This window comes from Cucurbita pepo, chromosome 14, assembly GCF_057944985.1.
Source record: "Cucurbita pepo subsp. pepo isolate OVF chromosome 14, ASM5794498v1, whole genome shotgun sequence".
NCBI lineage: Eukaryota > Viridiplantae > Streptophyta > Magnoliopsida > Cucurbitales > Cucurbitaceae > Cucurbita > Cucurbita pepo.
This window is the reverse complement of record NC_141811.1, coordinates 2,054,690-2,071,129: the sequence shown is the minus strand read 5'-3', so window position 1 is coordinate 2,071,129 and position 16,440 is coordinate 2,054,690. Positions and strand designations below refer to the sequence as shown.

Here is a 16,440-nt window from a genome sequence, read left to right as displayed (position 1 = left end):
CTCTTTACTTTCTTTTCTTTTCTTTTCTTTTCTTTTCTTTTCCAACATAATCTTTACATATTCCCCGTTTTTGTACCCCAAATCAACGTCTTCCTTTTGGGCCCAACACATTTGCGTTGGTCCAGTGAAGCCCAAGTGAGATGAAGCCGGTTCGGTAACCCTAATTCCCCGTTCCATAATATATGGCCATACTTCCAGCTATGGTGATCGATCACTCTACACGCATTTCCCTCCAAATGCTATCCTGGTATGCTCTGTTCTACTCTGCTCCTCCAACTTCTGCGTTTCACAATCTTCAATTCTCTCTCTTCTCCATCGTTTTCTGCCCCGTCTGACTTTTCATTCTTTAAAATTCCTAGGTCCTCATTGCATGCCAGACGCTACTCTAACCATGTCTAGTAGTGAGCTTGCCTGCGCCTACGCCGCCCTAGCTCTTTACGACGATGGGATTGCAATCACTGTACGAATGATTCTCTTTCTGTGTTTTTTTTTTTTTTTTTTCCTTTTTTGTATTGGTTGATGCGTGATTAATCTGAGTGTTGGGTCTAGGCGGATAAGATTGCTGCTGTAGTAGCAGCTGCGGGGCTCTGTGTGGAATCATACTGGCCCAGCCTGTTTGCAAAATTGGCAGAGAAGAGGGATATTGGGGACCTTCTTCTGAATGTTGGCTGTGGAGGTGGCGCTGCGGCTCCCGTGTCTGTTGCTGCTTCTGCCGGTGGTGCTTCCGCCTCTGCTGCTGCTCCTGCTGTTGAGGAAAAGAAGGTATGTTGGTGATTTTTTTTAATGTCTGGGCTTTATCATAGTTTAGCGGTGGTTTTGATAGAATTGTTTCATCATGGTGCTCTGCCTCTGCTAGCTCTCATCATCTGTTTACTGTCGATATTCATTTAAGGGTCACCTTCATAATTCACATATACCCACATAACCCACATTTAATATTGATGAGCGTAGTTTGTACTTAGAATCGATCATATTGTTCCCATTTAGTTTCCTTAGCCTATCTTCCCCCCTTTTATTGTTCATTTAATCAATCCCAATGTGCAGGAGGAGCCGAAGGAAGAGAGCGATGACGACATGGGTTTCAGTTTATTCGATTAGGAAGCTCTTTTATCCTACTATTCAATTGCATTAGAGAATGTTTGGGTTCATCTTCATTTTTCTCCGCTCAATTGTCTCTAGTGTTTTTCTTTTTTCTTTTACTAGTAGGGTATTTATAGTTGTTTATTTGCCCTTCATGTACGATGGAAAATTTATTTGATGTACTTAACATTGCAGTAAGATTAAACCGTATGAGAGGAAATCTTTGAGGGTTAAACCCTGGAACAGCGTATTCTTTCTTTTTGATTTTAGATCATTTGATAGCAAAAGGAGAGGACACGTCTTTTCACTTCGGTTTGATTTTGAGATTTTCACTAACTCAATTTTGGTATTCTTATAAAGTTAAGTGGAGCTTGAACAAAGCAAGGAAGCCCAGAAGGGGAAAATGATGGAATCATGTTAACAATATTGCCATATAATTTGTGGAAAATGTAAAAGCCCAATGCCCGACACCGTGGGCTTAAGCGTGGTGCGGCCTAGTTGCACCTTGTGGCTCATCCAACCAACTACTTTTAAGGTAATCAAATTCAATTTCAGAACTGAAAAAGAAAAAAAGTGAAATAAAAGAATGATCCGAAATTTGTGATAAATTCAGTAATTTACTCTCTAAGCGATAGGGGAGAAGCTTCGATAGGCGTAAGCGATAGGGGAGAAGCTTCGATAGGCGTAAGCGATAGGGGAGAAGCTTCGATAGGCGTGTACGACTCTATCATGGAGAATCGAGAGGACTCGAGAATTGGGCAGCACGACACGTAAATCCAATGTATTCCGACACCTAATCCACGTAACTCCAACCATAGTTGTTCTTATCCAGTCCACCCTGGAGGCTAAATCCGGGCCGTGTGTCCAGAATCGATTGAGTGATTGAACGTTTGATGCAGTGGAGTCAAAGTGAAGGGGTCGTCCAAGTCCAAGCTTCTAGACGTCGCCCTCCCTAGAAGCTTCTACCTCCTCCTCTACTTATAAGAGCTTCTCCTCTTCCCCGGTCCTCCATCAAGTGTTAAACATCGTACAGCTTTCTTGTGCCTCTGTTTCTGATCATTGTTTTATTTTATTGTCTGATTCATAAAGGAGTAAGGATGAGGAAGATCATCTCTTTCTTCGGCTCCGGCAGTGGATCCTATGGACAGCCCACGAAGCTGGCGGAGGGCGCCGCTGAGACCGTGAGCTCCAATAAAGATAACCAAATACGCACAATTAAGGAGCAGCCCCATAGGAAAAGGAGTGCCCAACCCAGGTTCGCGCCGGAGTTGGATGGAGTCCACTGCTTTGAGACCATTCTCCCTTCCTGATGCCGATGGCGATGGCGATGGCGATGGCGATGCTTGGAGTGTTTCCCTCTTTTCCATTTTCTTCCTTTGTTACTACCCTTCCCTGGATGCCTGCGTGTCTTCACTGTACATTTCAAATTTCATTCATCAATATATATCACACCTCTGCCGGATTAAATTTTTATTAAGGACGCGTTGAAAAATGTAATTTTTATAATGTCAAAGCCCCATTAATAAATATGACCATTGTCTTGGCAATCAGAACTTTAGAAGCAATCAGATAAAGCCGCGTGGCATCTTTCTCTCTCTATCTCATCTCTCGCTGTGTCTTCCTCCTTCCACTGTGTCCTGGTCTCGTATCCATTATACTGTACAGATAATTAATTGCTTTTGGTTTTCTCCAGCAATCTGAAACCCTCGGTTGCTTTCCCCTCTCCCCCTTCTTCTACTTTTCACCTGTAATTCCCGATGCTTTGTTCGGTACGGGCCGGGAAGGCTGCTCCCAATTGGCTGGACCGCCTGCGTTCCAACAAGGGTTTCCCGATCGCCGACAATCTTGACCTCGATCACTTCCTCACTAACCAAAACCTGGACAATCCCTCCCCCTCTTCGCTTCCTCATTCTAGCCCCCATTCCGCTCTGCCCGACCCCCACTCTGACTCTCATCCCAATTCCCACCGCCGGGACAATTCCTCCTCCTCCAACTCTCCCATTGAAAATGGGAACCCATCCTCATACGGTATCATTACCGGCATCCTCTCTGACCTCTTCAACATGACGGGTGCCTCTCGGAGTTCCAAATGTTCCGGCAAAAAGCTCCCCAGGAAACAGTCGAACCCCAAGATTTGTTCCGTTCCCTCTCTTACTAATGCTGACTACGCGGATGACAAGAATCTGTGTTGCGCCCAGAAAGAAGACAACATCCTCTCATCAAATTCTGATAATAGCTCGAAAGGCGGCGCCAATGCTGGTTCGGATAAAGCTCAGAATGCGCGCAGTATGGTTGAAGAGGAAGAGGTGGAGGATGAGAAGGGAGAGAAGGAACTTCAAGGATACTCGAAGAGCGAGGTTACGGTCATAGATACTAGCAGCGACGTGTGGAAGTCCGACAAACTGATTTTCAGAAGGAAGAATGTATGGAAGGTCAAGGACAAGAAGGGTAAGTTGAGGAGCTATGGGAGGAAGAAGAGGAAGCAGTGTTCTGAAATGAATGGCCTTTCCGATATGACTGCTTCCGCAAGTAAGAAAACCAAATTCTGGGGGTCAGAAGAACGCTTCCATTTCAATGCACCACAAATCCGTGGAAAGGAAGCTCTAAAACAATTGAACAAAGTAAGATGAATTATTTTCATACTTGTTGATTGGAGTTGTGCAGTTTCCATGTACAGACATAGCTAGTTTTTTGTTTTTAATCATGAAATGATGGCTGTTGGTTCTTACATAGATGTAATCCATTCTGTTTCTATTTTGTGCTTATAGTCAGCTTGTTTATTTAGATTTAAATGTCGAGATGAAGACTTTGAAGTTTCAGTTTCATACATAGACGGTGATAGACTATCATGTCGAAAGATGGAAAAATCAAGAAACTCCTAGTGATTGCTCGTAGGAGTTAAAAGTATTCCATGTTTGTTGTAGAAGTTGCAAGTTATTATTAGTATTCCTTTTTTCATATTGGTAATGTATTTGTTGTCATTTTTATTGTGCATGTGGTTCCCTTCTATCAATGTTGATTGATATTTTATGTCTTAACCATAGTATGAAAAAGAACTTTGGTATGTAATGTGCCGCTTCCGTTGGGAATGAAGCAATGAGTCCCTAATCGTCATTTTATCTTCGCGCAGTTGTTGTGGTCTTACTTAGTCTTATGATTGTTATCTATGTATACGACGAGTATCAGGGTGACGCTTAATCAACAGCATAATCGTGTATCTCTTAGTCTTGGAGCTGAATATCTTCGTACTCATCATTGATATCATCTTTTAACTGAGTTGTCTCCATGATGATATGATGTTCCTAAGTCCCATATTTTAAATGCTAGCCTACTTGTCTGAACACATAATGGGAATGAATCTAATTCTATACCCACTGCTTTTGCCAGTTTTGATGAGCAGAACTTCTGGAATACACACACACACACACTAAGGTCTGGGAATGACCAATTTCTGACATTTATCACAAAGGTGTAAAATGTGTGAACTAGTTGAGGTATGCCCATCTTGGATGTTTGAAGAAAACGCTTTGTGCTGTGTTTTGCTTTCTGTTTAATTCTCTATAGTCCTTTTTAAAAATTTTATTAAAAGAGAATCCAATTAAGAAACAAATGGTTTTCCAGTAAACACACGTATTTCTTTCTTTTATTTTTATTTTTCAAACATGAAAATTATTTTCCTTAGCGTTCTAGATTTTGCATTTCTTGCAGGGATATAATTCTCAGCATTGTTCTGGCCCAGAAATTAGTGTTAGTGCACCGGATAGCAGTAATGACAAAAAGGAGAATGTTTACTCCCTCTCCCAGGAAAATGGCAGCTATGATCACTAAAGGAAGTGGTAAGTTTAGTTGGGATTTGGTGTTTTTCAGTTATACAGACTTCGATGTCTCTAGCAAAGCTAACTTATATGGATTTTCTCTTCCAATTTTCCCATTCAGATCCATCCAAGGGCTTAGTTAGAGAAGGATTTTAATGAAAACGCACAGAACACTTGACCATGGTTCTGGAAAGCTGGGACATTCGGTGGATGGATTGGCTGCTTAAGACTCTTCCTACTATTCTAATTTCTTAATTATTGGGACGACCCATTTTACAGTTACTGCAATTGCATGAGTGGACTCTTGTCCGACTCGCGAACTAAACTTGATGATGGTAGATGAAAATTGGGTGTAACTAGTCTATACAAGACGTGGTATTTGTTTCAAATGATTTCAAGTGTAATTCCGTCCTTGTGCTGAATGCGCTCTATTCTTTTTGGATCAGATTTTCCTTTGATTAATGCAATCTATTACAAAGTGAGATGAAAGATCGATTCTTGTTCATGAAGGTGTTGTGAAACTTAGAGACTCTTAAAAATCCATTTTCCAAGACTCTGCTTGTAATTCATTATGTCTGAGGACTGGATGATGAAGGTATGAATAATGATCTGTCTCAAGTCCGGTGCCCAAAAAGCTGTCTAATTTATGTGTCGTCCATTGACAAAGAAGTACAGCAGTGTTCTCTTTTATCTCCCATTCATATTCATGTTTTGCTGCTTCGGTCTCCCAAACGAGAGCATTGCCCATAAACAGATTATAAAAATGGCGACCAAAGGAGAAGAGAATGAATAGAAAAACCAGAGGCCAAAAAGCAAGTGGGGGAAAATGTCATTATTATGAAGGAGAATTGTTAGAAAGTGGGGGTATAGGTCATAGACCTGGGTGTGCAAGTGTAATAGGGTGGGTAAAGGGGAATGAGTCTCATTTATTTGACAGTGCAATCGATAACGGAGTTGAACAGAGAAACATCCATTACAATTGATTCCGAGGCTTCCTTGAAGGACACAGTCTTTGTGTCAAAACGTTGAGAAAGGAGGAGTACGCAGGCACAGAGGCAGTACTACAGCGGCTTGCCATTCTCCCCACTAAACAAGTGTGGTTGCTATTTTATTTGTTTATTTCACCAATGGGATAAAAAGTGATTTGACTAAGCTGAGAGGCAACTGTTCATTCTCCAATCCCTTTTGCTTTGGGATATAAAATGGGTAATGCGGCAACGCCAGGTTTATCTGCAAGCAGCAGCTCTCCAAAATGGGTTCGTTTGCACATGGAAAGAGCAGCAGCACTACTATCTTCTTGGTTTGTATTTCCGTTTTCACAGCTCTCGATCATCTGTGTACATTACACATTCGTGTGGCTGCCAAAAGCAACGTTAGTTTTCGATTCTCATCATCCGATCACTTTTTGTTTCTCTCTCGTCGGATCTTTTAGCTTAATTGTTCTCTGCTCAACAGGTGTACATCGTTTATATGGGCCAAAAACCACATGATAATGAAGAACTGCTGGTAAAGGCCCATCATGGAGTTCTTGCCTCTGTCCTTGGGAGGTAGAACATGAATATAACCTATGAACAATATATTTACTTAGTAAATATCAAGATTATATTTTAGAACATACTCCAGCAGAACTAATCTTTGCCTACTTCCGTAGCCAAGAAGGATCTGTAGATTCCCTGGTATATAGCTACAAATATGGATTTTCTGGTTTTGCAGCAAAGCTTACCATGGCTCAAGCACAAATGATCTCAGGTATTTTCTGTTGCTGATGCATTAAATATTTGTTGTGCATAGTTTTTCATCCGCGACCTACGTACAATTGGGTGAGAAACATTCCATAATCGTAACATAATAGAGAACTGAGACTAGAATTCCTGGCAACATATGTTGCTCATCACGCGACTACCTCATACTTGCCCTGCACTCAACTGTTTGGTTGTCTCTTGTTAACGAGACCCTTCACTGACTTCGGAGTTACGGATGAATGACAGAAGGGAGGAAATTGAACTGCATATTGTGAATTGAGTACAACATAACATCCCAGTCGAGAGGCTTTTAGATCTCCACTCTTATCCTTGTATGGTACACCTTAAGTTGAAAGTGTTCCATAGCAAAGCAATTCTTACATTTTTTTTTTTTTTTTTTTTGAATTGCAGAGTTGCCTACAGTGGTTGAAGTCATACCCAATCGTCTTCACAAGATGCAAACAACTAGGAGCTGGGACTACCTTCAACTGTCTCCACGATTTCCAAACTCTCTTCTACGGAAATCAAGAATGGGGAGTGGGGCCATCATTGGTGTCCTTGATACAGGTTAGACTTCTGTTTTTCCTCTGATTCAATCCTTCTTCCTTTTATAGTCTGAGGTCCCGAGCTAACTCTCAGATACCACGGGCAGGAATCTGGCCCGAGTCTGAAGTTTTCTGTGATGAGGGTCTGGGGCCTGTGCCCTCTAGGTGGAAGGGTATATGCGAGTCAGGAGAGCTCTTCAGTCCAGCCAAGGCTTGTAGCAGAAAGCTAATTGGAGCCCGATATTTCGTCAAGGGGCTGGAAGCTGCATATGGACATCCCTTAAATAATAGTAAGTTCCAAGATTACTGGTCTCCAAGAGATAGATCAGGACATGGCACACATGTCTCTTCCGTCGCTAGTGGCTTCTTTGTGCCCAATGTTAGTTACCATGGGCTAGCTGTTGGAACGGTAAGGGGTGGCGCGCCCCACTCTCGGATTGCTATGTATAAAGTCTGTTGGAAAGTGAATGGAGGAGTCTGCGCAGACATAGACATTCTCAAGGCCATCGATCAAGCGATATATGATGGTGTAGATGTACTATCTCTGTCCCTCGGTCCTTCTTTTCCTTCATACTCTGATGTTGACATGCGCAATGGGATTGCAATTGGCGCATTTCATGCTGTGGCGAAGGGAATAGTTGTTGTTGGTGCAGCAGGAAATTCTGGTCCAGCAGCTTACTCTGTCTCTAATATAGAACCATGGTTATTGACAGTCGCTGCAAGTTCTGTCGATCGTTCATTCTTAGTAGCGATTACATTAGGAAACAACTGGACTACCATGGTAATTCTTATCAAACCTCATTATGATAACAGCAATTAGTTCTGGTTAGCTATTTTTATTGACCATCAATGTTGTAGGGACAAGGGATGTTCAGCGGAAAATTGACGAAGTTCCACAATTTAGTGTATCCTGAGGTCTCTGATCTGGATGACGAACGGTTAGTGTATCATTTCCTGGTATCCTATGCTTCGTCATTACTTTCTACTAAATTGTTGTTAACGAGATGGTGAGACCATAACAGTGCTTGCGAATCTCTATCCTTGAATGATACATGGGCAGCTGGAAATGTGGTTCTGTGTTTTGCATCAGATGATTTTAATGACGACACACACAATACTTCCTCGTCCGTCAAAAAAGTTGGTGGGTTGGGGCTCATTGTTGCCAAGAATCCTACCAAGGCGGTCGAACCGTTCATAAACAACTTCCCATGCGTTCAAATAAGCCTTGATATTGGAATGCAGATACTCAACTATATCCGCTCCACCAGGTAATTCGCCTTTCACTATATCCTGATTGCTCATGCCGCCTACAATCTCACTGTTATTTGCTACTTACCCCATAGAAATCCCCAAGTCAAGATTGGTGCTTCAACGACACGTGTTGGTCAGCCATTGTCCACCACTGTGGCCTACTTCTCATCTCGAGGACCTAATTCAGTTGCTCCAGCAATACTGAAGGTAACAATTCCATTTCAGTCTCCTGGTATTAGAAAGACAATTTGTTGAATGAGCCTGCAATTAGTACAGCCAGATATTGCGGCTCCAGGCGTTGCTATTTTAGCTGCTGTTCCTCCGTCTGATCCAAAGGACAGAAATTCTTATGCTTTCATTTCTGGTACATCCATGGCAACTCCTCATGTATCAGCCATTGTTGCCCTTCTCAAAACATTGCACCCTCATTGGTCCCCTGCCGCAATCAAGTCAGCCATTGTTACAACAGGTAGCTGAACTTCACCATTTAGCGCCTCTACTTTTAAATGTTATGACGTATTTAACATATCACGCCTTCAACTGACGTTATAAACTATAATATGCAGCCTGGAGTTCGGATCCATATGGCGCAGTAATATTCGCGGAGGGACAACCAATGATGTCTGCCCGTCCTTTCGATTTTGGAGGTGGAATAGTGAACCCCAATAAAGCAGTGGACCCTGGTCTTGTATACGACATGGGAATGGCAGATTATATTCAGTATTTCTGTGCGAAGGGCTATAACAACTCCGCCATCTCGGGGATTACCAAGAGGTCCATATCTTGCCCCAAAAGACGACCATCTATTTTGGATATAAACGTGCCATCCATAACAATTCCCAGCCTTACTCACCCGGTAAGTCTCACCAGAACCGTCACAAATGTGGGTGCGATCAATTCCTCATACAAGGCTGCCATTGAGGCCCCGCCCGGCATCACCATAGCCGTAAAGCCTCGTATACTAAAATTCAACCACAAGATGAAGAGCATCCCCTTCACCGTTACTATCTCTTCTAATCACAGAGTAACAACCGGATACTGTTTTGGAAGCTTGACTTGGCTGGATGGAGTTCATTCCGTTAGGATCCCAGTTTCTGTAAGAACTAACATTTGACGTTCACTTGATAATCAGTAATCAGTGGCCAGTCAAAAGACGTGTTTGTACGACCAATATCATGTAGTATATGAATAAAGTATAAATGTGGTGACTGAGACAGACTTTTAAGAAAGGAAGAGAGATGTATCAAGATTCAAGTACAAACAGTACAACCTAACCAGAACTGGCCATGCCAGGAGAAAAGAGATTCTGATTGAATCTTTCATTTATTATAATATTGTGCATCTCATTGTACCCAACACTTCAATAGATCTCATTTCTTGTCCAAAATTGTCTTCATCATCAAGTAGCCTCAAATTTAAATGTACATACTCCCTGCAAGCAAGGCCTTCAGATGCTCCAGTCAAAGTTGTGCAGTTTTAAGCAAATGTAATCTTGAACATGAAACTTCCTCCGTGAAGTCCAATCATTCCGCCAAGGAGGCTTCTCTGGCTACTTCAACCGTCACAGTTTCTATTTTCTCAGCATTGCCATCTTCTTTTGGGATGATAAGTCCATATCCTCCATCCTTTCTTTTATATAAGATGTTAATCTCACCTGAGCCAAAGATGAAACAAGCCACGATATAAACAGCACAGAATCCCAACAAAGCAAGTTTTTCTTTAATAATCAAATCAACGCACCAGTTTCTTCATTCCGGAAACCATAGAAATCATGGTCAATATTCTTTAGCTGTTCGATTGCTTCTTCAACTGTCAAAGGCGGCATATCGAAGTATTTTGTCCGAACAATCTGAAATCAAGATAAACATGAAAAAGGAAAAACAACATTTTAACCATTTCGATATATTATTCACAAGCTTCCAATATATGATGCATGATTTAGTCATCTAAAAATGATACATGCAACTGCTTCTTCCAGGCAGACTTGAATGTCAACAAAATAGGCAAATGAATCAAAAGCTATAACGATCAAGTACGTTGGAAGGGGCCATAAAACACTCGTTAAGAGCAAAGGATCTATACAAGCTTTGAAGGATGTCTCAATTGCTGTGATGAACCAACTTGGTAACTCTAAGCAGGTTAAAGGGATAAAGTTGAAAGGAAATTCTAATGTAACAGTCCCTTGTAGACAATGAAGGACTGTCCGACAGTTAGAAGCTAATCAATAACAGTTTAGCACAATGTTGGCTCCGCAAGAAATAACAAATATTAGGCTTCTACAACTATGGAGGCCCTCTATCTTAGATCTACAAGATCCAACTTCCGATGCTTTCATGTTCACCAAAAATAGCATGTTGCGAAAGAAAAGACCCGACTGATTAACCTTATAATGTAAATGTAACAGGCCAAGCTCACTGCGCAGATATTGTTATTCTTGGACTTTTTCTTTTGGGTTTTCCCTCAAGGTTATTAAAACATGTTTGCTAGGATATTGTTCTTTTTGGACTTTTTCTTTTGGGGTTTCCCTCAAGGTTATTAAAACATGTTTGCTAGGATATTGTTCTTTGTTTCCTTCCCAATCAAGAATGAGAATGCACTGCTTTCCATTCTTCCCCCCTACACAAGGAGTAACTTATTGCACATGGTTCAACTGATGCTGAGTTCTGCATCTAGCATTTCCTCAGACCAACCACTAGATAGGAAAAAGAAAATCAACTACGAAATCGATGATTGTTTTTCCCTATAAGAAACTAGAGAAAAACAACAATTTCTAACTAAGCAATAACAGTTGTGGTTTAGTAACTCTGGCACTCATATTAGCTTCAACATGTGGAAAATAGTAAATATGGAATCCATGAGTTTGTACAAGCTAATATCACCTTAGATGATTAATATATGCAGCAAAATGAACTCAAGGTAAAAAAAAAAACCCAAGGTTGAAGGAATAACCTCATCAATAGCTTCTCCACCATCTTCCTGAGAAACTTCCTCTTCCTCATCTTCAACTACTATTGGCGCAGGTTCTCTTATTTTCGATCTGTCAAATCCTTTCATGTGTCGGCCATGATCGGAATCTTTCTCTTTAATCTTTCTCAGCTTTCTCTGCATGATGGAAGATACCAAATCAATGCTTGCATACACGGTCTCGGCATCTTCCTCTGCTCGTACAACTCCATGCTTCTTCGTGAATAAAGTAACCTACACAAACACAAATGTTTTTAGAAAAGAAAAAGAATCAATTCATATGGATAAATTTAAAATAAAGGAACAATACAATACCTCGCATCTTCTAATTCTTGGGCCCTTCCCAAACTCACCACCTCTAACTGATAGTCTGACATCTACTTCTCTCACTAAGTGACTGTGCTTCTGGACTGCCTTGCCAACCTTCTCTTCCACGTGCTTCTTAACTGCCTCAGTCAACTAGTATTTTGCACAGTAAAAAAAATAAATCCACTCAAGGTCCGACATTTGAAACATTGAGATATGATAAATTGGGTAATTGAAATTCCGATAGCTAGTTGGTGGTCTTGTCATTTTCATTGGAGTTTCTACCAACAAGGTAATTTTTTTACACGTGTTAGTAGTGCTGTAAAGGGCTGAATAATAATTTGCCGATCAGAGTAGTGCTATTGTAACACCGGGATTTTAAGAAAACAAATAAAAAAAGAAGCAGAATGGCACGAACGCAAGTTGGAGAAGATGACCTACAGTCAATGGTTAGTTTCTAAACCTTCTCTTCAAAGAATTTGAAGCCAGCCCTTTTGATTTGACTCTACAGATATTATCTTTAAACTACTTTCATATCGATTTTGAATGCAAATTTTAAATTCTTTGTCTCCTATTTTAGGAAAGAAAGTGCAAGGTATTTCCATCTTGGAAGAGTCCAATAATGGCGGTGAATAAGTTCATGCTCAAAGTTATACCTTAACCTATAGTATCTACGGGTGAAGATATTGTGCAGCTTTAGCATTGAAGACATGGATAGCTGAGTTGAAGGGCTTAATGAAACTTCAACATAGCTAGAGCTTAGCTTAAGTCTCTTCCAAATTTATGCAATGTTTACTTCGTGATGGACAACGGAAATCAATGGCGTGAAAGGAGCTAGAGAGTTTCACATATGCTTCAAAGAGTACACTCTAAAGTGTGGACTTGTCAAACTTGTTTTGATCAGTAGGAAAGGCCATATGCCCCTATGTACTGATTGAAAAGAGTTTCACATGCGTTCAACAATTTTTGAGTTCAAATAGCATTCAACAACTGACGGTTGCATAAACACGACAACTAAATGTAGTTGTATAAAAGAATGATATGACCACCAATTTGGAGATTCGCATGCTTTAAAAACATAATCTTAATGACTACTACTATGCTTAAAGAACGCCCAAATTTCTTCTGGCCAGAACCAGCAAATTAGGCTGTTCACAGTGGTGCTGTTCTTAATAGATAGAGAAGAATTGGGAAGTGAACAGTTTTATTCAATCACTTGTCACTATAAATACAAATTCCAAATGTTAAAAATAGCCTAGTTAACTCCATAAAATCAGCAACAAACTACACTTACCCAACTCTAGCCGGTATCTCCAAGTATAGCAACTTAAGCTAACTGACTAAAAATATCATTAACAACTTTCCTAGAAACCAGTACTAATTCAAAGAAATAGACTTGCAGACTTGCAGACTTGCAGGATGAATTAACCAACGAGCGGAAACCTACCTTTTGACAAGGCTAACATTGGGGAAGAGAAAGCAGTAGTGCAAATGGCTTGATTTTTGCATGATATACCAATCAGAATGGAGGGATGACACGTACATAATTGATATAATCACTACATAGTGAGGAGTGGGTCAACTTGATGCAAGAGAAAAAGAAAAATGATTTGAGGTGGCATTGTCCATGGAGAACCACCCCAAAGCCAAGTCACTATGGGATCTCGCGGGTATGGCTTTAGCTAAGCTTTACCAGCATGGGAGGTTTACTAAGCATGGGAGGTTTACTAATCAATGAACCAGTGTAACCTACTTTCTTTTCTGACAAAATCAACTAAGCTTAACCAGTTCTTTCACCTCAACAAAATCAACCAAGCTTAAGCTTAACCAGTTCTTCACCTTGACAAAATCAACCAAGCTTAAGCTTAATCAGTTCTTCACCTTGGCCTCGCAAGCATTAAGTTTAAGCCTGGAAATAAAGATCATTATTCAATCCAGTCGAAGGAAAAGCTTTTGCATGTAGTCAAGCTATTACTTTCACATCTCTCTCCATCTCTAGATATCTAGAGAGATAGAGATCCGGGTTGGCATGTAGTCAAGCTATTACTTTCACATCTCTCTCCATCTCTAGATATCTAGAGAGAGATAGAGATCCGATCAACCCGCGTGATCAACCCGACTGTGCCTTTTTTTTCTTTTGTTTCTTTTGATTTGGAAGAAGTTTTCAGTATGTCTCCAGATAGGACCCACTAAAATAAGAACTCCAAATGGGAGTGGAGTTGGCCTGTTGAGTACTTAACTGCTTTTGGATGTGTGAATCATGCTGAAGAACTAAGCAGGATGATAAAGCTCGAGTTGTGCGGCTTGGTTTAGTGAAAAGCCAAGGGCCTATAGATTTCGTGATCCAATTTTACAAAGGAATCCCTCAAGCAGATATGTTGTATCTGAAGAAGAAAACAATTGAAATTGGGAAATACGAAGCTGCCATTGCGTGTTACCCCAAATGAAATAATCATGAAAGGGAAATGGTTGTGTTTGATGAGAAGAAAATTTGGTTTAGATGCTGATATAGAAGAAAATGAATGCACCCTGATTCTTTGACCAAAAAAACCATCTCCTAGCGGCAATAAACGAAGATATAAAAGACTAGCAATTTGGATGAAGGTTAGGAAATAGGGTGAGGACCCTTTTTAGAAAAAAAAAAAAAAAAAAAATTGTAGTGGATTCCTGATGCCATGCTTACTATTGTTGATACTGATCATTTCAGAGAGGCTGTGTAGAGTAAAAAATGGAGAAGGGACATGAGTTTTGATATGGAAAACGCATGAGAAATGACGCATAGAAATAGCAGTTTTAGCTGGAGCAAATAAAAGTAATGGAGAAGGCTTTGAGTAAAGGGAGAAACTCTGTGGAATAGGTTTCTAATTAGTGTTTGAAATGTTCAGTTGGAGGGGAGAAATTATTAGGTTTGTAATTAGTGGATAGTTTTGGCATCACGCTTCAATTATTAAGGGTAGTGAGTTAGCAGGTCGATTAAGGAACACGAATAAGGAGCACGAGATTTCTCTCTAGATCTTACTCCCAACAAGGAGCACGATCCGATTAAGGAACCAAATCATTAGAAAACGACTAGTCGAGACACTCACTAGTACAGAAGTCCTGGACAGAGCTAAGACTCGAACAATTCAGCGCAGTAGGAAACACATGAAAAAATGAAAATGAAAACAAGAATTCGAATAGAAGCTTGCATTGCCTGAGAAACAACAGCGAAGATGAAGCTAAAATACCTCCAAATTTTTGCCTTGAACAATTAATTTGACGGAAGAGAGAGGGCCGTCCCAGGACATCCGAATAGTGAAAGATCTTGTGGCATGACGTTTGCGAGGTGCTATCACAATGGTCCGAAAGCAGTGGTTGCAGGAGTTGAAGAAAGCAGAAGCATGGGAAGAGAGAGCGTGAATTTTGAGAACAGCGGAGTTGGTAGAGGTGGGAAGAGAGAAGGAGGTGGGAAAAGTAGAAACTGTAGAAGAAGAAGAAGAAGAAGGCGTTAAGGAATGGGCGGAGAGGAGATTCGTTTGCATAGAAGAGGTGAGAACGGCCATGGGAATGGGAACAGGAATTTGAAAACTGAAGAAACAAGGAGAGAGATGGGGAGAGAAGGGAAACAGATGGATAAAGAAAGCGAGGCCTTTTTGTGGACGCAGGACGAATCCCGTGCCACTGCAGCAGCATCAATCTTCTTAAATAGATGTAATTTAACTTCAATTTTGTAGAGGTTAGAAGAGCAGGCTTAACAAAATGGGATCTGGTGGGTTGTGTGCGTTATCCGAAATCCTAAGGAAACTGTCTCCCAATGCAACATTTGGATAATTTGAAGGTCTCCATCTCAGCTGATGGACCACTTGGATATTACTCCATTAGGTGTCCCATTTTCTTTCATTACTCTCACTCTGCCATGCAACAGGACAGTCTGGATAGATATTCAGTACCAACTTTTACCCATATCAGACGAGCTTGAGCTCATAAAGACGTATTGGTGCATCAAGCGAGTGCGTTAAAGATGGATGCAACCAGGGATGAAGGGTTCTCTGTTGGACTCCACAACTTTTGTTCATGATGAAGGGTTCTCAATTTAAAAAAAAAATGATCCCAAGTCCGCATCATGAACATTAAAAGAAAAAAACATATTTTTGTTGTGAATTTCAGCCCCACATCATGAACGATTTTTTTGTATAAGCTGTGGCTGCCATTGAATCTTCAGAATCTGAATGAATAACTACATTATTATTGCAACTTGGGTTATGTATCAACTCTAGCCAATCCAATCATATCTCACCTCATAAGCTGAGATTATAAACTAGAAGTGCCTTCTGTCTTCATCTTCTTAACACTCAATAGAAGTCATGACATGCATTTGGCAAGCCCAAGAACCCAGAACCTAGGCAAATGACACCCTTCCACTTGTCAACTTATAGTAGAACGAACCATCGGAAATTCAAATCAACATTCAAACTGAAACACAGCTTCCACCATCGGAAATTCAAATCAACATTTCAAGAGAACAAGTAGATTCTCCCATTGTCAACAACCCTTGATCCAAACTGGCGTATATGTTGGAAGCAAGGATCAGCAGTGTGTGAAGGTAGCTGTTCTTCCTTGGTTTCCAACAGAGTTGAGGGATACATAGCATTAGAACTCAAAACAACAAAGCCTCCTCCTATTGCCTAATGTAATGCAAATAAAATAAACAGATAAAACTTTGAAGGGATAAGAAAGTGGGTAGCTTAGGTTTGATTA

The 16,440-nt window shown here is 40.7% G+C and overlaps 4 protein-coding genes across 8 annotated transcripts; 3 read left to right on the top strand and 1 right to left on the bottom strand.

The window, feature by feature from the left end:
- Positions 1 to 2,143, top strand: LOC111809608 (60S acidic ribosomal protein family). 2 transcript variants are annotated; one of them, XR_015411727.1, is made up of 5 exons: positions 1 to 247; positions 360 to 460; positions 550 to 762; positions 1,441 to 1,732; positions 1,793 to 2,143. XR_015411727.1 is itself a non-coding variant. In XM_023695950.2 (4 exons), exons 2-4 carry the CDS (start codon positions 371 to 373, stop codon positions 1,096 to 1,098), a joined length of 357 nt encoding a protein of 118 aa, XP_023551718.2. In that variant the 5' UTR covers positions 53 to 247; positions 360 to 370; the 3' UTR covers positions 1,099 to 1,323. The 2 variants fall into 2 exon arrangements, 1 of the variants encoding a protein (XP_023551718.2); XM_023695950.2 differs by lacking the exons at positions 1,441 to 1,732; positions 1,793 to 2,143 and adding an exon at positions 1,045 to 1,323 and having other exon boundaries at positions 53 to 247.
- A 249-nt stretch (positions 2,144 to 2,392) lies between these two features.
- On the top strand, positions 2,393 to 5,317 carry LOC111809606 (fantom protein). 4 transcript variants are annotated; one of them, XR_015411726.1, is made up of 3 exons: positions 2,393 to 3,701; positions 4,468 to 4,574; positions 4,789 to 4,850. XR_015411726.1 is itself a non-coding variant. In XM_087117533.1 (3 exons), exons 1-2 carry the CDS (start codon positions 2,838 to 2,840, stop codon positions 4,906 to 4,908), a joined length of 984 nt encoding a protein of 327 aa, XP_086973659.1. In that variant the 5' UTR covers positions 2,393 to 2,837; the 3' UTR covers positions 4,909 to 4,913; positions 5,017 to 5,317. The 4 variants fall into 4 exon arrangements, 3 of the variants coding, with proteins under 3 accessions (XP_086973659.1, XP_086973658.1, XP_023551715.1); XM_087117533.1 differs by lacking the exon at positions 4,468 to 4,574 and adding an exon at positions 5,017 to 5,317 and having other exon boundaries at positions 4,789 to 4,913; XM_087117532.1 differs by lacking the exon at positions 4,468 to 4,574 and adding an exon at positions 5,017 to 5,317 and having other exon boundaries at positions 4,789 to 4,916.
- Positions 5,318 to 5,531: 214 nt separating this feature from the next.
- Positions 5,532 to 9,789, top strand: LOC111809605 (subtilisin-like protease SBT3.9). Its single transcript, XM_023695944.2, has 10 exons — positions 5,532 to 6,267; positions 6,351 to 6,442; positions 6,547 to 6,644; positions 7,049 to 7,204; positions 7,290 to 7,963; positions 8,041 to 8,120; positions 8,205 to 8,450; positions 8,526 to 8,640; positions 8,710 to 8,902; positions 9,000 to 9,789. The coding sequence occupies exons 1-10, from the start codon at positions 6,148 to 6,150 to the stop codon at positions 9,545 to 9,547; spliced, it is 2,322 nt and encodes a 773-aa protein (XP_023551712.2). The 5' UTR covers positions 5,532 to 6,147; the 3' UTR covers positions 9,548 to 9,789.
- On the bottom strand, positions 9,705 to 15,378 carry LOC111809607 (30S ribosomal protein). The gene is made up of 5 exons (XM_023695949.2): positions 14,931 to 15,378; positions 11,713 to 11,856; positions 11,383 to 11,631; positions 10,174 to 10,282; positions 9,705 to 10,087 (listed from the first exon to the last, which is right to left on the bottom strand). Exons 1-5 carry the CDS (start codon positions 15,243 to 15,245, stop codon positions 9,957 to 9,959), a joined length of 948 nt encoding a protein of 315 aa, XP_023551717.2. The 5' UTR covers positions 15,246 to 15,378; the 3' UTR covers positions 9,705 to 9,956.
- Between the last annotated feature and the right edge of the window lie 1,062 nt (positions 15,379 to 16,440).